The sequence below is a fragment of the Cyprinus carpio genome, unplaced genomic scaffold, assembly GCF_018340385.1.
Source record: "Cyprinus carpio isolate SPL01 unplaced genomic scaffold, ASM1834038v1 S000006745, whole genome shotgun sequence".
NCBI classification, from domain to species: domain Eukaryota; kingdom Metazoa; phylum Chordata; class Actinopteri; order Cypriniformes; family Cyprinidae; genus Cyprinus; species Cyprinus carpio.
The window spans coordinates 610104-634349 of record NW_024879344.1 but is presented as its reverse complement, the minus strand read 5'-3'; the positions used below and the strand labels follow the sequence as shown (position 1 = coordinate 634349).

The 24246-nt window shown below is 37.2% G+C and overlaps 1 protein-coding gene across 1 annotated transcript; it reads right to left on the bottom strand.

The window, feature by feature from the left end:
- Positions 1 to 1125: 1125 nt before the first annotated feature.
- On the bottom strand, positions 1126 to 22017 carry sall3a (spalt-like transcription factor 3a). The gene is given in 5 exon segments (XM_042755709.1): positions 1126 to 1952; positions 14749 to 15024; positions 15027 to 15090; positions 15337 to 18460; positions 21888 to 22017. Coding segments are annotated over 5 exon segments (3978 nt in total). The 5' UTR covers positions 21970 to 22017; the 3' UTR covers positions 1126 to 1520.
- Between the last annotated feature and the right edge of the window lie 2229 nt (positions 22018 to 24246).

The following is a 24246-nucleotide window of genomic DNA, read 5'->3' as shown; positions in this document are numbered from 1 at the left end:
AATACTGTTTGGATATCTGGTATCTAATTGCCATGAAATATAGAAATTTGTGAGTCTCCAAAGGTGAGTAATACTTGTTTTGGGGCCAATGCATATTTATGTGATAGTGCTCTAATTTTGGTTACAGAAATATTTTAATTAATATGTTAAAACTGTTTTAAATTCTGAGACAAAATTAATGATGGAAAAGCAATGGTCATAAGTAGAAACAAAGACAGCATTAAACAGAATCTGTTCTTATTTTATTTGAGCTTGACTGGACATAATGTCCTGAAATTTGGGGGCAGAAAGCTCATATTTTTGTGCTACATCCAGAACTCACAGTTACAAACCTTACAAGTGATCATGAAAAAATAAATAAAATAATAATAATAATAATAATAATAAATGAAATAAACATAGATAGCTCAGTCCCACATTAATACAATCTCACAAACAAGACCATCCCTCTAAAATGTGCATTTACAAACATAAAAATCTTCTTTTTTTCTTTCGTTTTCTTTTTTTTCTTATGTGTGTGTGTGTTGTGTTGTGTTGTGTTGTGTTACAAAATATTCATTCCAGTTATGTTTGTACTTGCTGTTAACACAAAGTGTTTTTATAGGGCTGTTTTATTTCTTTACAAAGGATAAAAAGAAGCACAAAAAAAAACAACAACAACAAAAAAACACACCTCTAAAAGAAAGAAAATCTAAATCAAAACAAAAAAAAAAACAACAACAACAAAAAAAAACACTCCTCAATATGATTGCATTGGTATAGTGATTTTTTTTTCTGCATTTACTTCAATATATATTTACAATTAAAATTAACAAAAATTAAATGAAATAAATGAATAGAAACTCAGAACAACTATATATATATATATATATATATATATATACTATATATATAATATATATATATATATATATATATATATATTTATATTAATACCTGCTTTTAATCTATATAATAAATTTTAAGACACAGAACATTAATATAGGACCATGGCTGGAAAATTTATGCAAAAATTAAATAGTAACACCTTTTTTTTATCTGGTCAAGCATCTAAATAATGAATGAAAAAGCAAAGATTTCAAATTTTATGCCCCCCATCCCCCCCATCCCCCCATTCATGTACTGTGAGCAACCATTATCTGTCCACATAGAAATATATCGTCTTTTTTTCTTTCTTTTTATTTTTTATTTTTTGCCCATGTCAGCTGACACATATATAGGTCAGATGGTAATACCACTGCAGAAAGAAACATACTGATAGAAACCAGTAAGAACCATGCAAACCTTTCTTGACAATTTTTTTTTTCAAATGAGACTCAAGGTTTTATTTGTTTGTTTTTGTATGAATGAATGTATAGTAGGACTGAAGAACACTAAATACTGCAGTTCCAAATCTAAACAGCATATCAGACTTCATTTGTAAAATACAATACATACCTCAAACTGGATTAAGTATTACTTTCCAAATTTGTATTAATTCATTACCCCTTTTTTCTGTATCCTTTTCTTAATGTACATCATCAGTTAATCCCAATTCCATTGTCCTCTTCCCTGAATCTGGAGAAGGGATGTCCAGTTCTCACTTCCAGGTCGGTCTTCTCAAGTCCAGTAAGTGGAGGGCCGCTCCCAGTGCGAGACCTCTCCATCCCTCCTGACATTCCACCTACAGCAGGAATGCCACCACCACTTAGACTAATGGGAAGGGATGGAATGCCTCCATTCTGAATTACAGAGATCTCATTGTTTTTCATTGCTAGTCCATTGGTAATGGCTACAGCATACTGATTCCAAAAGCCTGGGTCTACATTGATTGCTCGTGCTGCAAGATCCTTCTGAAACATTTCATTGAATTTTATGGCATCTCCCCCTAGGAGAGCCATCGGATTGTCCACGGACAGTCGTCTTCCCCGCCGGGCTGGGGCATTGTTCCACATGTGGGTTCCCATGTGGACCTGAAATGAAAATGCTCGTTCAGTTTATATGCATCACAAACAAACAAACAAACAAATATATAGATACTCTGTATTTATATGCATTTCTGATGTGGTTTTAAGTATACTTGTGTAAAATTAGTCTGCTTTATAAATGTATACCAATTACATATAACTTTGAAAACTTGCTTTAGTAAATTTAATCTCATCTGAAGTTATTAACAAGTAAAATTAGTAACAATATAGCTGCAAGGAGAATTACAGTGCCAAGCACCTTAGTGGCAGATCTGTTAAAATAAATGTTGGTCCCACTTTATATTAAGTGGCCTTAACTGCTATGTACTTACATTTCAATTAATAATTTGGTACAATGCACTTATTGTGTACATACAAGGTTTTACATTGTACTTATATTTTAAAAATACCTGCATGTAATTACATATGTAATTAATTTGACCTGTTTGACCTTAAGAATTTGACCTGTTTTGTCAAATGTTTCAGTTCCTGTTTTTCCTTATTTGGTCTGTTTCCTGTCCTTGTTTAGTTTGATTATTAGTTGATTCCCCACACTGGTCTGTCCCTCGTTATCCTGTCTTTATGGCCCCAGTCTGTTCAGTTTGTGTTGGTCGGGTACTTATTGTCTCATGTGTTTCTCAAGCTCCTGTTGTGGATTATTCCCAGTGTTTCTTTGATTATGTGTTCTGTTAAATGTTTCCTCCTGACTCCAGTGTGTTCCCTGAACAGCGTAGCTTGACAATATCTGTAGCGCTTTATACAATAAAGATTGTGTCAAAGCAGCTTCACAGAGATAAACAGGAAATAGAGAAATTAATTATGGAAACTCAGCTATAAAGAGTTTCAGTTTCTCAGTTGTTTAATTTCTCCTGTAAAGCAGCTCTAAAATAAAATATATCTGCAAGCAGCAATTATCGGAGTTCAAGCGCTTTAAGGCCTTTAAGCACATGCCTATAAAGGAGTTATGTTTAATTTAGCAAGCATGTAACCACTTAGATCAGGGGGATCAAACAGGCCCATAGCCAGCTATGAGGCCACCGAGGTCCAGACCTCAGTAAATTTTTCATGTTCAAAAATAACATTCCTTTTCTGAATGACTAATTTGCTGTTAAACTCCTCATATGAATGCCTGCATGTATAATTCAGTTTAGACAGTTTGCAAGAATGTTTAGCATCCCTGGTATGAAAATGATCGCTATGAGATGCTGATAAAAAGAATCATTCTACACAAATTTTCCACTTAATTTGCGGGCGCAGCCTTGTTGCCAGATCCAGCTATTATAAGCATCTTTGGACTCATCTTTTCCACTTAATTTAACATTTTAGAAAGTTAATAAAGTAGTAAGTTGTCGTTTATTCATCGATATCTTTCTTATCCTATTTGCAAAAGATTGGAAATAATTTTGGTTTATTTTTATTTTTATTTTTTTTGTAGCAATATCTGGCAACACTGCATCACTGCCACTTAAACTGACAGCAATCAAAAAAGCCCATAGACAGGTTTTTGCTGACAGGGTACAACATTCAGTAAGAGAAACGCAAAAATTATCATGATATTATCATTAACATCATAAACGTTACTAACGCTGTCAAACAGCAATAGTAGCATTTAACACTAGTACACACAGACCTGTAGAACAAGTAGGTTACAGAATGAAATGAAATGTACAAAAACTAGCCATGATTACATGATTTAAAAATAATCATCCCTCCAAAACAGAAAAAACATATTTCAGTCATGACAACTCTCGGAAAGGATTGTAAAAGCTTTATTGATAAAATTAGAAGCAGATGTTTGGCCATGGCAGACTAGATCTGGTACGCTGCTGCTGCTGCAGAGCAAGTAGAATTGCTTTGGCTAAATGCACAGATCATAAAATAAAGGGAAACATGCTGCTGCTGCTAGAAAGAGAAAAGCAGGCTGTGGGCTACTTAACATATAATCCACCCCTCAACCCTGCAGATCTATCTGCCATGACTAGTGCGCTACTGCTGCTGCCCCGAGAGCCATGAACTTAAGTTTACTGGCTATGTGGACTTGTCACGCCTTTTTAAAAAAATTTTTGTTTTTTTTATTATTAAAGTCTAAGATAATTGGCTGCCGGATTTAGAAATGCTATGCAGAATTAAGTATGGAGACAAAAGTAATGCCAGATTTACGTTTATTATTTCCAGCAACACCTAGTAAGCATTCAAGTGTTGCTTACAATACATTAAGAACTCATTAACTTTTGGCCTTCAATCGTATCTCTGCAATTAGGTCTGATATTTTGTTCGTAAGCAGCTGACGACCAACGGCCCATTTCTTTAAGAGTGGAGGTCGATACTTTAGGCGCTGCTGTAGTTGCTGCGCTGATTCTGATTGAGTGCGGAGTGTACACTTCTGGATCAAGACTGCAAAGCCGACAGAGCTGCTTGAATTTAGAGGCAAACCAGGAGCTTGTCAAGGGGTTGCCATCCTTCTTAAGAAACAATGGGTCGTCATGTAGGGTGTGATGCCGGGTTTTCAGGTACCGAGACAAGGAAAGGAGAGGACAAAAGACAGAATTAATACTTGATATAATGATAAGGACACCTTTATCAGATTTAAGTCTTTGAGTGCTTAAGCATAAGGATAAATTGGTGGCTGTCAAGTAAAATGTCTGAAATGGTGAGATCATGATTAGGATCAAAGTGAAGTGATTTACAAGTAAATTCCCCACACCTCAAGAAATCATAGAAAGCTGTGAGCAGGACTGAGTCTAGAAGGACATCTGAATAAGTCCCAAAGACCCCAAGTCTGAGATGTTTCAGTAATTTATGTAACAGTGGAAGGGTTAGAGGTAAATGTTTATCTTTCTTCCCTGGATGAGCCTTCGAGATTCCTTTGATGAGCAGGGAGATGGAAGGATGATTGAAGAGGCTGATGCTTCTATGGTCTCGGCAACAAAGATGGAACTGGATTCCTGCTATAGTTGCTTTAATAGTGGGAGGCTGAAACTTACTGGCATTTACACAGTGGACTTTAAAGGCGCATAAAACTTAAAAATAAGACCACACAGAGTCATAATCTTTCAGTGTAGATCTGGCAATCCCAAACCTCATATATTTGCTAGCAGCTTCCAGATATGTAGAGAGCAAATTTAGTCTAGAGTAGTTTGGCTGAACGGAATGGGGGGCAAGGCAGACTGGATGGGTGAGCTTTGGGGTAACAGACAAGAAATTCCTGAAATTTAAAGTGTGAGAGAGCATCAGCTTTTTTATCAATAAGAGGAACATATGTAGCTTTGAGAATAGAATTATTAATAACGTAATTCCATGTGAGGCGTCTTAAAAAACGATTGATAAAAGAATAATCTCAACGACCTTTATTAAGAATATCGACTGCTGATTTCCTATCGCATAAAAACGAAATCTTTTTACGGTGCCATTTGTTTCCCCAAAGCAAACAGGCTATGACGATAGGGTAAATCTCGAATAGAGCAGAAGATTTAGCTTCAGGAGGGAGGTTAAGAATTTCGTTTGGCCATTTGTCTGCAAACCATTCGTTACCAAATAATCCACGGAACCCGGCGGATGGAGCGGTGTCAGTGTAAAGCTGTAGAGAAATAGAAGATTCGAATGAGTCGTTATAGAAAAGGGAGATCCCGTTCCAACTGTTAAGTAAAAGCGACCAAAAACGTAAGTCGGATTGACAGGCCGTAGAATGGAAAAGGTAAGTTTGTGTGGCCGTGAGGCTCTCGCCGACGTCCGATGGGGTTCGATACTCACAGCATCAGACGGGTAAGCCTCGCTGGCCGAAGGACGGAAAAGGTAAGGTTGTCTAGCCGAGAGGCTCTCACTGACATCTGATGGGAGCTCAAACTCCTGGCATCGTATGGGTAAGCCTCGCTGGCCAAAAGACAGAAAAGGTAAAGTTGTGTGGCCGTGAGGCTCTCGCAGATGTCCGATGGGGTTCGATACTCACAGCATCAGACGGGTAAGCCTCGACGACCGTAGAATGGAAAAGGTAAGTTTGTGTGGCCCTGAGGCTCTCGCCAACGTCCGATGGGGGCTTGATACTCATGGCATCGGACAGGTAAGCCTCGATGACCATAGAATGGAAAAGAAGGCTCTCGCTGGCCTCCCGCAAGAGCTTGATACTTGCATATTGGATAGATCAGCTTGGCGACTGTAAAATGGATAGGTAAAGGTTGTCTGGCCAGAAGGCTCTCGCCGGTGTCCGATGGGAGCACACAGCATCGAACGGGTAAGCCTCGCTGACCGTAAGACAGAAAGGTAAAGTTTTGTGGCCGGGAGGCTGTCACCGGCGTCCAACGGGAGCTCAATACTCACAACACGGATGGGTAAGCTTCACCGGTAGTCGGACAGAAAGGCCAAGAATGCTTGACCAGGAGGGCTCTTGCAGCCTTCGACGGGAGTTCGATACTCACTGCATGGACGGGTAAGCAACACCGTTAGTTGAAATAAAACATTAATTCGACCTGGAAAGCTATTGCAGCATCTGACGGGAATTCAATACTCGCTGCATCAGATGGGTGAGCCTTGCCGGTAGTTGAAAGAGAAACATTTGCTCCGCCGGGAACACTCTTGCAGCACATGACCGGGAGTTCAATACTCAGAGCAATTTGAGTTGTCTAAAAGGGTGGATGCTATGATGATTACTTTGCGTAATTGTTTAGCAAATCCAAAAAGATGCTTCCGATAATGTGTCAGAAAATCTTGGTGTGGCTTGCATACAAAAGTTAAGCGTCAGTGTACCCCAAATAAGTGCCATGAATCTGGATGCATGGGCATAGCTTTGAAAGCTGAGGTGATGTTGACTATTGCCAGCCAAGTGCTAAGACCCATGATTTTTTTTATTTTTTTTTTCTTATTGGTTGCATGGTCGTTGTTCTACAGTTGAGAGAGAGAATTCATTCAGAGCAATTGAGGTGATTATGCTTGGAAATGGTGAATTATATGGAGCTGACAGATCGATTGGGATTTTCTTATCGCAGAAAAGAGTACCCACTTCAATGGGCTAATGCAAAACTGAGAAGGTGTTGCTTCGAAAGGGCTGATCATAAACCCTTCTTTAATTCATGCTGCCTATGGGAGAAAGCTGAACAGATTATTTCAGTGAAATGGCTGAACGTAATGAAAAATGGCAAAATTTTGATGTCCACGTTCGAGGATTTATGATTGCAGTAGCATTTCTGTCATAAAGAATTTTCCGATATTAAAGGTTGTGTACATTTGAATTAAATGTTTAGCCAAATGAGGATTAGACTGCACAGTGACATGTAGAAACAATTGTCGGGACGTTGGTGCCCTTTGGAGGCTTCTGATATAATGTGCATGTACATTACATTGTTTATAACATTATGTTAAGTTTTGTTCAATAGGACAGTATCAATAATTGCTTTTCATACTTAATTTAAACCAATCACCAAAGCCTCATTGCTATTATATATGTATTTTAGGTCATTTAAAAGGCTATTGTTTGTGTTTTTTTTTTTCCCTCTTTTTCTTTTTTTTCCTACCATCAAAATAAATGATATTTATCCGATTAATCAACAGAATAATCCACGGAAAACTCTGTTACCCAATTAATTGTTAGTGATGACCTTAGATGAAGGATCTAATTCCGCATTTGCCAGGATTTGAGCCCGGATGTTGTGAACCATTGGAGGTGGCTCCAAGGCAACAGCATTTGGTGGAACGGGCAGTGATGTTGCTATAAAAAAGAGAATATTGTGATTTTAAATGAAGTAGAGAGCTGAGAGGGAGAGGAGCGGGGGCCGCGATTGTAATAAAAGGAGAAATTATAATTAAAAAAACTATAAGTGTGGGCCTGTGCTACAAACGGCGGCAGCCTCAGGCTTGCTTCAGCTGCAGGCCACGGGAAAGGGTGGTTTGTGACATTTTGACGGAAAATGCTGAAATGCCCGGGAAGCCTGCAGTGTTGCCAATTTAGCCATTTGTTATTTAGATTTAGCAATACCTAAACAACCCTAGCAACTTGTTTCCCCAAAGCACATAGCAATATATATATATATATATATATATATAGGCAACTATCTGAAAAAGTCTGAGCTTAGCTATAAAAAAGAATTAAAAGTTATTACGTAGATGTTAAAAAGACATGCATTTCTTCTTAATCACATGAAGAAGAAAGTATTGAAAAGCTAGTCGATGCGGCACGTTGGCTAGAGATTAGAGAGAGAGGTGCCTAGTAATACTCACGTCACATGTGAATTAGGTTGCACTTGTTGATTGTTTCCTTGTGGTAAACCTTATGTGCCTATAATCGGTAATCATTTATAAACATATCACAAATCAATCTCTCTCAAATTCAAACCTTATCAAACTTTAATCTAAAATAAATGAAAAATAAAATAAAATAAAAATACTTGCGAAAATTAATAAAATCTGAGAAATTTCTTTGTATTCTACGCTGTTTGCGATGTGGCTAAAACATAACATCAAGATCCTTTGTGTCACAATGTCGTTTAACAACTTTCAGTGACCAACGACACCTTTTAGCGACTTTACCTAAAAATGTATTTCCAACACGGCCTGTTCTGCTAGCGCAAGAGCTTGAGGCCTGGCTGCATATTACGCTGCAGCCGGAAGAGCCGTGGTAAAAGGTTGAGTCGAAGCGGGAAACCAGTGAGGCTTTGCTGCGGTGAGATCAGCGGCACGGCCCAGGCTCATTGGAAGCCTGCCGCTGTGAGCCAGCGCTTAAGGAGAGCCGGGTCTTGTGTGCATCGGGGCAATGGAGGTGTCGAGCGAGGCGAGTTCGGGTCTTGCGAATTTTGCTCGATATATTGGCCGCCCTGTTGTTGTGGATTTAGGAGTGAGGTTTGGCTGATTGCTGGGAGACGAATAACTTAGATCATACAGATCCGCTTTGTTGACCTTTCGTGAAGACGGAGCGTCGGAATTAATCAGCGTTTGCCTCAGGATTAAATGCGGTCAACATTCCGATTGGAAGAATTGTAGGATTGTAAGCACGGCCGAAAGATAAAAAGATGCAGGGGAAAAATTGGAAGTGATGCCGGTAGAGGCGAGGTTAAGTCTCGGCGTCGTGGGGAGCGTGTGGCTGGTCAAGCAGAGCAGTGGCCGCAATGAAGCATGGAGCTCGGTGGCGGTGTCTGCCGGAGAAGGAGCTATCCTGGGCCTGGCAGATTGGCCAGAGAACTGAAATCCCCTTTATAGATCTCATCTTCTAAATAGGAGAAGCTGAGTCTGCCATATAATGGCAAAAGGTGCAAACCGAATGCTGATAAACTGTCAGTGGATAGTGGTAAGTCAGCGGTATTTATATTGTGGTGTTGATTACTTGATTGTGCTCCACCAGTGTTGATTAGGCTAAGTATCTGACGTGCTTTTCCCAAACCTTTTTAATAAAACATCAATTTGTGTTCAGATCCTTACAAGACAGGCTTTGGAAAGCAGTGAAAACCAGCATCTACCTGAATTCCAAGGAACTACGGTTTGGCGAGGACTTAATGAACATGGACAAAGCTATACGTAAACAACTGTGGCCAAAAGTGGAGGCTGCTCAGCAGGCAGGAAAGAAGGCTTATTTCATAGGCGTACGAGCCTTCATTGATGGAAAGGAAATACCTCCTTAAATATGATTATACATGCGTATATCTTGATCAAGAACTGTATATGGACATAATTATATATTTTGGTGTCAATGCAGTCATCATTGGAGTTATGACATTTAGAACATAATGTTTATTTCAATTTACAAACAGAATGGATCTTTTTGTTATTTGAAATATAACGATAAAATGTTATGTTGTACAGTATAACTTTTAAAGGTTTTGATTTAAGTTAAGTATTATTAAGGCCAGTCTGGGTTGAAGTTATACTGTTGAGGTTTTGGGAACATGTTTTGTTTCACATTTGTTAAGCCTAAAGTTGTTAATATAGCACACTGGTATCTTTGTCAGTTTTATCTTTAAATGTCAGGGGAATTCGTGATTTGCTGAAAAGGAAAGCAGTTTTTTTTTTGTTTTGCAGTAAATATAAATGTGACTTTTATTATATTCAAGAAACACATGCATCTTTGTCAGATTATAATTTCAATGTCAATGGGGGGATGATTTATGAATGTCACATGGGAGTAATCGAGCAGCTGGTGTTGCAATCTTAAAAGGTACATTTAAGGGGAAAATAATTCAAACTAAAATGCACGATTCGGGTGGATGGGTAATATTGGTAATTGAAAAGAATGCAGAATTGTTTATTTTGGGGAATATATATGCAAGTAATTTTACCACACAAAATAAAAAAAAATTTTTTTTTAACTTTCAAGACCAAATTGAAGAAACAGTGGAACAATATAGTAATGCAAAACTAGTACTTGGAGGGGATTTCAACATAATATGGGATTCTAAAAAAGGATTGCTATCCACACCGTCCAAGTAACAGGTCTGTTCTTCCAGAATTGTATAATTTATGTTCTACTTTTGACTTGATTGATATATGGAGACATAAGTGTCCAGAAAAAATTCAGTTTACGTGGTGTAAAAGAAATCTTTCTCAAAAGTCACGTATACACTATTGGTTAATTTTCAAGGAATTTAATTAATTACATTAATGAGGTTTCCATAGAGCCATCAGTTCTTACAGATCACAAAGCTATTTTTCTCTCATTAAATACAACTAAATCCAAAGATGTAAAGAATTTTACGTATTGGAAAATTAATCAGAATATATTGACAGATGTGCAGTTTAGAGATGAAGCAATAAAAGGTTATCATAGATTCCTGGAAGGAAGCAAATCTTACTCTTTTGGTACAAATTGGGAATTCATGAAGTATAAAATAAGAACTTTACCCATAAGGAGCGGAAAAGAAATAGCAAAACATAAACGAGAAAATGAAGAAAAAAATATACACAAAATTATAAGCCTTTATGAAAATTCTAATATAGATCAAGAAAAGAGAAATAAATTACTACAATTACAATTAGATTTAGATCAAATATATGAATATAGGAATTATATTCCTATGTTAAGAAGTTGAGTAATGCACAGTCATTCTTGGAATCTATTAAAAATGACATTCAAAAGATAAGTGAGTCTTCTTGTAAAATGTGCGACCAAGAGGTTTCTTTAAATGAAGTATTTCACTCTATTAACAAATTAAAAGACAATAAGGGTGCTTTCGCACTTCGTTCGCTTGCCTGGTCTGAACCAGAGTTCGACTGCTCCCCCCTTCCCCTGCCCCCACTGGACTGCGTTCACTTGGGGCAGCTGTGGCCTAATGGTTAGAGAGTTAGACTTGTAACCCGAAGGTTTGCATTTTCAAGTCTCGGTGCTGGCAGGAGTTGTAGGTGGGAGGCAGTGAATGAACAGCGCTCTCTTCCACCCTTAATACCCATGGCTGAAGTGCCCTTGAACAAGGCACTGAACCCCCAGTTGCTCCCCGGGTGCTGGATATATAGCTGCCCACTGCTCCAGGTGTGTGTTCACGGTATGTTCACTTCTCACTGCTCTGTGTGTGCGCACTTGGATGGGTTAAACGAAGAGCACCAATTCTGAGTATGGGTTACCATACTTGGCAAATGTCACGACTTTCACATTATGTTATTTGGGTCCGAACCGCGGTTCATTTTCGTCATCAAGCCAGCAGGTGTTTACCGAGTTGCTTAGTAACGGCAGTGCAGGAGAAGGCGGCATATGCATAACATTGCTCTCTGCACTTTTATATATTTACGTTTTTAACCGTTCGTTTTGTTTACAAAGCTTCGGAACATTACGCTATTTACATCTGTCTTTCAAATGTACTGCAAATGATCTAAAGAACGCTGAAGGCGAACGGAAATGAGATATACTGTAAGTTACAGCTCTCTGTTTGCAGCGTGTCAGTCACGTTCGTGAGGAAAGTGAGTGAAAGACACACACAAACACACATTTTTATCAAACAATACGTCATTAATAGCAGATCACTTCCGCGATTTGATACGATTGCGTTCACATCAGCAGCGAACCGTACCGGAGTTCACATGAACTGTACCCCAGACCACCCTTTTTAAGTGGACTTGGGTACGGTTCGTGGGTGCGCACCAGAGTTCGGAAGACAGCGTTCACATCATCCAAACGAACTGAACTCTGACGTCAATCGAACCTGGGTGCACACCAAAAGTGCTAGTGTGAAAGCACCCTAAGTCACCTGGAAATGATGGTTTGATTAGTGAATTTTATAAATATTTTCAAGTAGAATTATCACCTTTTTTGTTAGGTGTATTTAATGAAGCAATACAACAAGATTATTTACATAATTCACTGAAACAAGGCTTGATCACTTTATTACCAAAGCCTAATTAAGATTTATTATTTTTAGAAAATTGGCGTCCAATTACACTTATTAATAATGATGCAAAGATTTTTGCACGTATATTTGCCGAGAGATTGAAGAAATGTCTTGATCCTATAATTGTCAATGATTGTCAATCAGGATTCATGAAAGGTCAACACATTTGTAATAATATTAGGCTCATTTTAGATTTAATTGATTATAGCTAATTTATTACAGATAATAGTTTTGTTTTATTTGTTGACTTTTTTAAAGCATTTGATCAATCATAACTTTATTTTGGAGACTTTAAATTTGTTTGGTTTTGGAGAGTATTTTAAAAAAGCTATTCAAACACTTTATAATGGCTGTAACAGCTCAATTAAATTATCATACGGCTACGTCAGGGCTGCCCCATTTCTGAGTTATGAGTGATTATGGATTTTTGATCGCTGTAGCACCACCGTCAGGACAATTGGGCCGACCCTTGGTGACATTGTAGATTGTGTGAGTACTACCATCCCTCCAAGTTTCAAGTCTCTACGATTTATGGTTTGGTCTGTCTGATCACCTTTAGTGCCATTCAGGTTTTTCAGTGTTATTCAGAGTCAGTTCAACGTTGATCAAAGGTAACAAAATTTATCCCCTGCCCCTTCAGTGGTCTGTGAATGCCACTGACGATGAACATTCTTCTTAATAAAACTGCTTTTTGGTCCCAGCTGGTCCAGGCATGACATGTTCAAGGTCTTTGCTGAGCATCTGTACCTAGGCCAAGAGCTTGTCTCATTATGGCCTTTGCTGACAATGAAGGGCTGTGTTGTGGTCATTCCTGGGTGCAGGATCACCATCTGTCAATATGCTAAAGCATTGCTAAAAACATTTGATAACATTTTTCAGAAGAAGATCTGATAAGCGCTGTGGAAAGTCAATACAAATACAATATGGTTCCAGTGGTTCAATATGGTTCAATGCCTATGTACCTTCTGTGCTTTTCCTCTAATTAGTTTACATATTCTGCAATTGTACAAATTCAGTAATTACAGTATAGGTGTTTTAACAGTAATTCATTTGAAAATTGATCAGTAATCATATCATTCATTCTATTACATTTGATTTCTGTCATGATAACTCTTGGAGAGTTTAATATAGTAATATGGATGGCAATGGTAATGTCTTGGCAGAACAAATCTGCTACGCTGCTGCGGCAGAGCAAGTACCGAGATTGCTACTACCTATACATCCACGTTCCTGTGAGCATGTAAGATTTACTGCTGCTGCACATATAACGTATGAAATAAACCCCATGTATAGCAAACATGAAATTACCCTGTAGCAGATCTAGGTGGGGGTGGAGCTGGAAAAGATGGAGGGTTTCTGAAGCACACTGTAACTGCTACAGCAAGCACTAGCCAAGCATTTGAATGTTGAGCAGCAAGCTCATTAGCTGCTGAGAGAAACCAATCAGTTGTGCCATGTAAATGATTATGTAATTATATCAGACTGAGTTAAAACCTATCGCTTGCACCATCTAGAGTTTCATGACGAAGCTTTGTATTGGTGTTGTTTATCTAGTGTGATTTTCTATTTGTTGCAAACAACCAGTGGTGGATGAAATACACAAATCAAGTAATTGATAAAAAGTACAGATACCCTAATAAAATATCATTCCAGTAAAGGTTTTAAGTTCTCTGTTTCGATTTTACTCAATTAAAAGTGCAAAAGTATTACATTTTTTATGTACTTAAGTATTAAAAGTAAAAAAGTACTGACTGGTGAATGTTTCTTTTGTAATTTTTACTCATATATTTATATTTTATATTTCATCATTTTATAGTATATATTTTATATAACCCTACTGCTCAAAGTACCTGTGGGAGGAGGCTTGTCATACACTATCAAAACATTAAATACATTCAAATATCAACTTAGGTTATTGATACTTTAGGTGTGCAAACTAGCAAAAAAAACAAAGTAAAAAAAAAACAAAATGTGTATTGACAAACAATATTATTTACATCAGTCACAGCCATCAGTCACATGCGCTCTCAAGCTCCGTGGATCTCATGTTTTCTGCTCGTTTTGAGTCAAACTTGTGAATTCACTGAATTGTTAACTGGAGACTTGCTTTGACCAGATCATTTGAATCAGTTGAGTTGTTGACCTGAGTTGTTGACTCAAGAACAGCTGCAATCTGACTGCAGTGTGACTTACAGACCGATTTAACAGGTTAATTGAAAAGAATCAGCTTGTCAATGCATCAGACACTGATATCACATCTCAGAGTTCTCCAGTTCAAAATAATGAAGAATGACATTTTTAAGAAATGTAGTGGAGTAAAAAGTAAAATACTATGCTTTGGTATGTAGTGAAGTAAAAGTTTCACAAAATAAAAATACTCTTATAAAGTGGAAAGATATACTTTAAAAATAATTACTGTCCACCACTGCAAACAAATATATTTCTATATGTAATACCATAAATATAAATTAATATACACACATAGGCTAAATGTATTTTAATCATACCTTCAGATTTCCCTTTGTGGTGAAGGCTCTGCCACAGATGGAACAGCCAAATGGTTTTTCTCCTGTGTGAGTGCGCTCATGGATCTGAAGAGCACTAGCTGATGAAAAATTCTTCCCACAAGATGTGCAGTTATGTTGTTTGGGGGTCCGCCGAGGTGGATGTGGAGGTGGTGCCATCATCGGTGTAAGATTGGGGCTTATTGTTGTCTGAGGGGTTGTGGTAGGTATCTGGGGGCCAACTGGCAAGTGGGGCCCCTCACACACGGCCGGTGATTTATTGATTGTCCACACTCAAAAATTACACTGCTCTTTTCTCAGATCACAAAACACTGAGTATTTAAAAAAAAAAAAAAAAAAAAAAAAAATTGTAATAATAGTACACAAATAAATTACAGGACTTTTTTTTCTTTTATTTACTTGAATTTGTTTTTAATGTATATACTGGCATTAAAAATGTGTAAAATAAAAGAAGAATAGTTTAAATAACTGTGTGTGTGTGTGTGTGTGTGTGTGTGTGTGTGTGTATATATATATATATATACTATACGTATATACACACACATCTGTCTACAAATATATACATGACTACCTCTGTCTTTTCCCAGGAACAGCAGACTGAAGGGATTATCGTCTTTGACAAATGACCTAGTGTGCTGTGTGGCAGTGAGATCTAATGCGCCTGTGTTTTCTGATCCAGGAGAAGGGGTATCTGACTGTTCAGACTTCACTGTTGCATTCACTGAAGGAAGATGCAAAGCTTCATCCTCACTGTTATTTGACTGAGTAGGGGACTTGGAGCGATGACTCTCAGACTGACTATAAGTAGGAGACAGAGCCTGCATAGAGCCAGACGATTCAGATTGTGCTGGACTCCCAACACTGTGATTCTCCAAGTCTCCTACAGTGGAAGATGAATCATTCTTAAACATCTCTTCATTTTCACCATCTATTTCACTCACATTTTCTGGAGGCATCAGGCTGAAGGAATTGGTTGTTTTAACTGTTGAGTCAGTAAGCTTAATTTCATTCTCCAAACCAACAATGCTAGATATAAGAGAGGTTGGGGGTGAAGTGCTTGGAGACATCTGTGTGTATAAATGTTTTTTGGGTGGGTCCACGTTCCCTTCTTTATGATCTGTTTCATCTTCTATTGCTTGGTCCATCTCATCAATTAGCTCTTCATCATAGTTGCTAATGGTATCTAAGTTCTTTTCATCAAATGAGAGATCTGTATCCATGTCCTGAAAACTCTCAGGTTGGGGTGTGTTTGGAATCTGTCCACCCATATGCATGCGGATGTGTTGCTGCAGAACTACTGCATTAGTAAACTTTTTTTGGCATATGGGACAAGAGTGCTGTACCCGGAGAGGAGGCTTTGATCTGTGAACCCCAAAGTGTGTTTTCAAATTACCCTTGGTTGTGAAAGCACGACCACATATTTTACATTTAAAGGGTCTTTCTCCTGTATGGATGCGATAATGCATCTTCAGAGCACTCTGACAACTAAGCACACGATGACAGATGACACATTGGTTGGGGTCTGTCATCTTTTTATCAATATTTTCCACCAACTGCTGTAGTTTAGAGGTCTCTGATGTTTGCATAGAGTCCAGGAGGCCACCAAAAGGAAACTTGGGCTTAAAATGACTGGAAACCGTTTGAAGTGATAAATGAGAGACAGCAGAGGGAGTATTTGCTGAGTCCGTGATCTGTGTTCTGGTGCTAGTTATGGTTGTAACTGTGGTTGTAGAAATCACTTGGGATATGGTAGTAGTCAATATGCTGGTTTCTCCAGGCCTGGTGGTGGAGATGGGTGGTAGATGAAGGGCTTCAGGTTTAAGAATTGGTGGTGTGTCACTCACCATACTAGGCTGTGGTGAACTGGAAATTTGTGCAATACTGGCCTCACCAATGAGGTGATTAGGAGACATAGATGTGCACTCACTTGATGGTGGTGATGACCTTTGAGGTGACCTACTTAAAGGGGTAAAACTAGTTGAATCCCCATAGCTTCCTATAATACTGGGTATTGTTGGAGGGAGTTGCAGTGCTATTGATGTCGGGATTGTAGACAAAACAGGTTTGCTGTCCAGCCATGTGGTAACAGGTTTTTCTGGGGGCAATGACATGCCATAAGGTATACCTGAGCTAGTTGGAATATTGTCCAAATACTCAGGCACTGGATAAGGGTTCATTTGAATGTGAGGATACTTTTCTTTGTGTCTCTGAAAATGGACTTTTAAGTTACCCTTTGTGGAGAAGCGATTACCACAAATGTTGCATTTGAAAGGCCTTTCACCAGTATGGGAACGAAGATGAATTTGCAGGGCACTGTCACTTCCAAACACTTTGGCACAAAATCTGCACTTGTGTTTGAAGAAGGGATCTTCTGAATTAGGTTTGGTGTCAAACACAGAGACATTTGGGGGCTTTCCTTTGCGATGCTTCATTAGGGCGGTAAGAGGATCAAGAGCATTTGTTGTGGCTGCAATACTGGCTAGAGGATTAGGGAAGATAACACTGCTGGATGAGCTGTGAGGTACAAGAGGAAGGCTGGAGGGGGATGTTAGTGATCTTCCATGAGTCAGTGTTAGAGGACTAGGTGTGTTTTTTGGAAGTGAAATACCACAACTTATTTCACCCCCAGTTCCTGTGCTACTAGTGGCGCAGCTACTGCTGCCAGTCGACGTTGAGCATGGTGGCATTTGAGAAGGAACCACATTACTGACTGATGGATATAAGCAATTCATTGTGATATTGTTTTTCATCCCAGAACTGGCCAGTTGGTCTCCAGTCTGAGGAACACTGGCACAGGCTACCTCCAGAGCTGAAGATAATGAGGCTGAGACCTGTTCATTTAAATAGGGAGGCCCCTGAATAGGCAGCTGATGCACAGAAGGTGTAATGAAGCTACGTAGATTAAGCTGCGCAGGCATTGTGGGTATGTTGGAAGATGAGGTTACTTCTAAGGCAGCAGTCATGCTGTGGTCCACTTGATGGTTGACAGCTGTCTGTGTGGAGGCTTGTTTGTTTATTAGCGTCACCTGGCTCCGAATCTGCTCTATCAATTGAAGCTGGTGGAGCTGTTGCTGCTGCAAGGCCATGAGCTGGTCAAGGATCATAGGGATGGCCATAGTTGATGCTTCACCAACTAGTGCTCCCCGGGCATTCTGAGAGAACTGAGCCACAGCCACACGGGTTCCATGCAGTGTTCCCAATGTGACATTAGTACTGGGTATAGGGAATCCTGCCCCAGAAGAGTGCTTATGATCTTCAAGTTGAGGCAGGCTTATGTCTGGCTCTGACAGTGTAACTTGATCTTCAGAATTTATGGGTTTCTCAGGAGACAGTTCCACTTCCATGGGCTCATATTCTTTTTCTAGGACAACACACGGGTCCAGTATCATCTCTGCTCCTTCAACACCTTCAGCGGGCATGTGGCTTTCCTCTACTGCATCCTCACTTTCTGCCAGCTCACTGCTGCTGCTGGGCATGGGTGATGGCTCAGGTAAGTAGTCCTGTGCTTGGTCTGAAGTCACTTCATTGTCACTGATAATTAACACAAGTGGGTTCTTGGTACAGGTCTTCAGATGTTCACAGAAATCAGTCCACTTAAAGAACTCAGCACAACACTTTTCACACACATGGGTCCCTTCACTCCCACTGCGGCTCTCATTTCCACTGTCTGAATCATCTAGTCCTTCACCTATGACTGAGAAGAAGTGGAAAATGAAGGGAAAAATTAATATATTATTATTATTATTATTATTATTATTATTATTATTTTGCACAATCAAATCAGTTTTACCCTTTCTAATGATTGTGTTCATCTTAACCATAAATGTTGATAATTCCACTCTTCTCTATATAGCGAGCTAATAATTGACTTTGTGCAGTGTCTCTATCTAATTTGGGACTATCAGTTGTGGACATTGTAATTTATAAGGGATTCAATGCAAGTCATTGATTTCCAGTGTTTTCATATAAGCCAAGGCCACTTTATATGTACAAATCAGGTCTCACTTTGATTTACCACTATCATGAAACTTTAGATTTCATTAGTACTGTCAGATATGTAATCTATGTTTTGCAAACATTTTTATATAATATACCTGTATTTCTCTTAAACTACAGCTGTTGAAGTTATTGCATGTTCTGTACAGTTGACATATCATACAAGCCCTAATTCATACCTAATCATATCTGAACTGTTTAAATCATACATTTGTTCTGAAATTTGGGCAGTTATTTTGTGCATTTGTATGCATCACATGCTTCATGGCAATTATCTCGTAATGTGCTTGACTGGGAGTTTGGGTTGGGTATGAATTTTTGTTAATTATGTTACATAAAAAATAAACAGTGTTAAACATTGCCATGTAGACCTGTCAGCTTTTTTATTGTATTTCCTTTTTCACCACCTAGCAGTCAGTAATGTTTAGCAGATTAATTACTCTGTATATTCTACTGTAAAATGATTACATATTTTGAAAAAAAAGGATAGTAATAATAATCTTTTTATTTCCTATTTTTAAAAAGAGAACAAAAGAAAACTATAAATAAATATGACACATTCCTATACTGTCTATTTCAAAGACAAACTAAATTTCTCTTTTTTACTATAACTATTTAATCATAATTATTTTCTTTTATATATAAATATTTTTATATGTGCCATACAGACTGATATAGATTATATGATGAAATTGTTATTTTTATTTTTAATTTTTTTCCTGGATGTAATTCTGTATTTTAACAAAGAGCAAATGCTATTATGCCAGATGAGTATATTTACACACACACACACACACACACACACACACACACACATACACATACCTCTGTTATATTCTACCAGATGTTATATTATACCAGATTATGCATTTGACTTTCAGTTTTAAAAAGATAGAGCAAAGTAAATACATTTCTCAGTCTTCACCATTCCAAAATAAATTTTCTTATAAAATATAACACATATCCTAAAACAAATCAAATTCCTAGACTTACAAATGTTTAAAATGAAACTCACTGACTACCTTTTTTATAAATAAATACTGTTTGTGATATTTTTCCGCTTAAGCCAAAGCGGCTGAAAGTATTCTACATACACAACATTGTAAGATTATTATAATTAATACTTCATAGAACATATGTAAGACACTTTCCTCAGGTCATCAAAACATATGTACAAAATGTATTTAAATCTTGACATCTATGGGCCACCCATGATGGTGCCATAAAGCCAAAGGTTAAGTGCAGTGGGGGTGTTGGGGACAATGAGTGTTTCTGTTGGCACATCACTGAGTTCCCACACAAAAGTTTTTTTCTCTCTCTCTCTCAAAACCCAGGCAACTGAAAGATAATCAAAATGAGCATTTAAATACTTGTGCAAAGACGAACAGAGGATATGTCTAAAGAAACACTGCACTCATTAAGAAAAGGATGAAGTTACTTAAACATTCTTACTGGAAAACATTGCAAGTAAAATATGACAATGGTGTACTGGACATTTAGACCTTAGTCAGACCAAATTCTCACAGCATGACCTATCGCATCATTAGATTACTGTAATGGAAGACAATCAATACTTCTGTTGCTAATCATATGCATTAGAATCCAGATCATACATGTATACTGCCAAAAAACAAAATGCAAGTCGATATAAAATACTCAGTACTACAAGGGTTCAAATATGTTAGATTAATTTGTCATTAAATTTTCAATGTGCCATTCTTGTTATTTCTCTCTTGACTTACTGCGATTATTATAATGTATGTTACAAGAATGGCAAATATGTATGTATTAATAGATTTATGAATTTATCTGGATTACATGCATATTTATACTATTGTTAATTTATTTTTTTAAATAAACATTTTATATGTATTGCTGCTGTGTCTATTAGACATTTTGCTTGTTTACTGCTTCACACTTAGTCATGAGGTTGTTGAGTCATGAGGAGCTTTAATGTTGACATTCATTTTGATTGTCACAGATTAACACCACATAGGAAATACAGTGACTCCTAAAGAGTCATAACATATAACAGATAATAATGTCATAATACTAACCTTATACAATAAATAAAAAAAGATACATAAAAGTATAATAAATAATTTAGTAATAAATATGATAAAGTAGCTGATATTTAAAACTAGAAGAAATGTTACAATAAGAATGTTCAGAGTGATTGAGCCTTAATAACAGCAATATGAGGTAGGTTTTTCTTTCATGTGATTAATTGATGATGATGATGATGATGATGATGATGATTTAAAATTATTAACTGATTTACCAGAAACTGTTTTTGTAGAAAATAGAAACATGTAGAAGCCCGAATTGTTTTAATTCATGAGTGCAATGTCAGTGAGTTTGTGCCATTGTAATTACACATGTGAAACTGACACTTTTCTTTCCTTCTTTCCTTTTGGCAGTGATTTAGTGAATAAGTTTGTCAAAATATTTGTTGTTAAAGCTATAAAAGAAAAAAAAAACTAAGAAACAAATTCAATGCTTATATATATATTATATATATAGCTTATATTTATATATATATATAAAATGAAAGCAGAAAAGCTTTTTAAGCAAAAAATCAGCCCGTTTTTCTTCGTAAAGAAATTCAGTTAAATGTTTGGAGTGACTCCGCAACAAACCTGTTTTTAGGATGCTTCTGCATAATTACACACACACAAACACACCAGATAAATTAGGTTTTGTAGGTGAATCTGTCAACTTGAACAATATTCGCTGTATTGCAAATTTATTGTATGCTTGTTATTAGCTTTATTAGTTTGTCATTGTTTGTTATATTAGCTAATATTTGAAATTTCATATAAATTCCAAAATACATCGTTTGCTGTTTGTTATTTAAATATGAGTGCCACATTTAAGAAAATCAGTCCAAATATTTTCAATCATGTATATCTATCGAGGACTACACTAATGTAAATTCAGCTGAAGCATTTTAACGTCATATTAACCGTCCGCTTTGACTTAGATATGCTAAAATATAAAGTCAGAAAAAAAATAAGTTTTAAATAAAATAATTTTATAACATTACCTTAAAATTAAAAAGAGTTAGTTATTTGCGCTGATTTAATTACGCACCACAGAAAAGGGATTGCAACACACACGCTCACCGTGTTCAGGAAACAGCTCCAGAAGTGAAGCGTCCTCGTCCGATTTCAGCTGCTGTGGTTTTGCTTGCTTTCGACGGGACATTCTTCTGCTGCGAGATCTTCCTCATTCATATAAACAAACATAGATCCGAACAAAAAACAAAAAAAAGACAAGTTAAATAAAAAATAACGGAGCTGATCTGGTGTTATGTGGATGTATCATTATGACAGTAAATGATACTTTGGATTGGCAGAGCTCCAGTGGGCACACTAATATGGAAATGAGGGACGGATTCCGCAATTTACTACTTTACCTTAAAATTAAACCTTACACCCAAAATCACCTCTAACGCCCAGAGAAAAAGGATGAAGGTCAATTGTTTTCTTTGCTTTGTATGGCTTATCCTCAGTAGTTACTTTTAGCATGATTTTACTCTGAACCTTAAATGGGATAAATGTATATTCCCAACAGTTAGTGAGAAGAAAGTGAGTGATACGGGTTGTTCCGTTTCAGAATAACTTTTCTGCTGGTTCGCATGTTCCACTCTTCCATTAGTCGATACGATGAACGCGTAACATATTCATCGCCTCTCTTTCTCTCGATAAAGACATGAAGATGTTCGCCACCGGTGAAAAAAAAATAAAAGATTCCCGAATATGGGTTAACTGACAACAACCCCACCCCGTTTTAATGCTCTTAGCAGCACAAATTGAGCGTATTTAAAAAGTAAGTTAAAATGTTAGAGTTATGAAAAGTTCACAAGTTTAACGCATGATCCGTTGTATCCATTCCTTTCGGGAATCCGAAGGTTTGGTCTTCTATAAGCCCGTTTAAATACTCTCCAGGCCTACAAATACAAATCAGCTGGATTCAAGAACGTCCGCGAGAAGCAGAAAAAGAAAAAATAAAGTTTTTTTTTTTAATTTTCTTTTCTTTTCTTTCTCTTTACCGTTGTATCTGTCGTATTGGTTTATATTCAGCTGGGCGAAGCGGTAGCGCAAGAAGTTTGTTAGTTGTCGGTGATGGCGCTGAAGAGGTGTGTGTCCATGTGTGAGACTGTGTGTCGTGTGTGAGGGACTTGGTGAAGGTTTGAGTTGAGCCCATTGCGGAGAACGACCGCTAGGATGTAGCAGGACACCAATTCACCACAGCCCGTCATCTGATGCTCATGACTGCATGAAACTGACCTGATAAAATCGCTCAGTAAATAAATTATTATTAATAGACACTTAGCCTACATATAGCCTATGAATATGAGCACAAAAAAGATTTTTTTGTTTGTTTGTTTGTTTTTATGGTAAATAATATATAAATAATTATAACCTTAAAGTGATTAAAATAATAATAATAATAATAATAATAATAATAATAATAATAATAATAATAATAATAAAAACACACACAGAGAGAGAGAGAGAGAGAGACGAACACACGTAAAGAACAAATGTATCGTGTTTATGAGCTTAACATTAATTAGGACTAGGCTATTTGTGTTCTTATTATGTGTTTTTTTTTCTCTCATTTGTTTATTGCCTAATTATTGCAATGTATTTGTCGTATCTGTTTGGTCCTAATGTTAATTTCATACAGAATATAGTTTAATATAATACAAAATCCTTACAATGTAGGCTATTGGACTTGTATTATGATGTCTCATCCCTGTTTTTTTATGTATAGGCTAACGTTTCCTTATAAGCGATTTGTTTTTTCTTATCTACTTCATCACCTCTACAAAAGTTATGTCCAAAAAGATCTTAAATCTTCTATTAATGTATGCAGAAGACAAAATCAACCATTGATTGCAAGAGTAGTATAGCTCAGGTCCTGTATCGATCGGCGTGTCCTGCTATAGAGAGATAAGAATACTCACTCTTTACTGCAATACCATTTCTTTTGACCTATCTGCTCGCTACATACTAATGATGAATAGCCGAAGCAGCTAAGTCCTTTATTACGAAAGTATCCCCTTGATGTAAAATTGATTCTTTATAACTAACTTGAAACACAGAAACCAAAATGCCCGCTTTGCGTTCATCCGCAAAATGAATAGCCTATCATCAGAGAGGTTTTACTATCTCTTTTACTATCTGTATCCGAGCGATGATGATGGAAACGGACAAATAAAAAGATAAACAAAAATTTTCATTAATTCAATATAAAACACTCAATAGTTTTATTACGTAAACACTACTTGTGATGTTTAGTAGGCTATTACTAATCAGTTAACAAAATAGTTTCATATTTTCATATTTGATAAAGAGGTTAAATAGCGTGCAAAACTGCAGAAATTATTTTAATAGTGTGTTCTTAATGTGAAGCTCAGACAGACGAGGGCTAGAACGGGGAGGGTCAGTTCAGCAGTTTAGAAGACCAGTGATT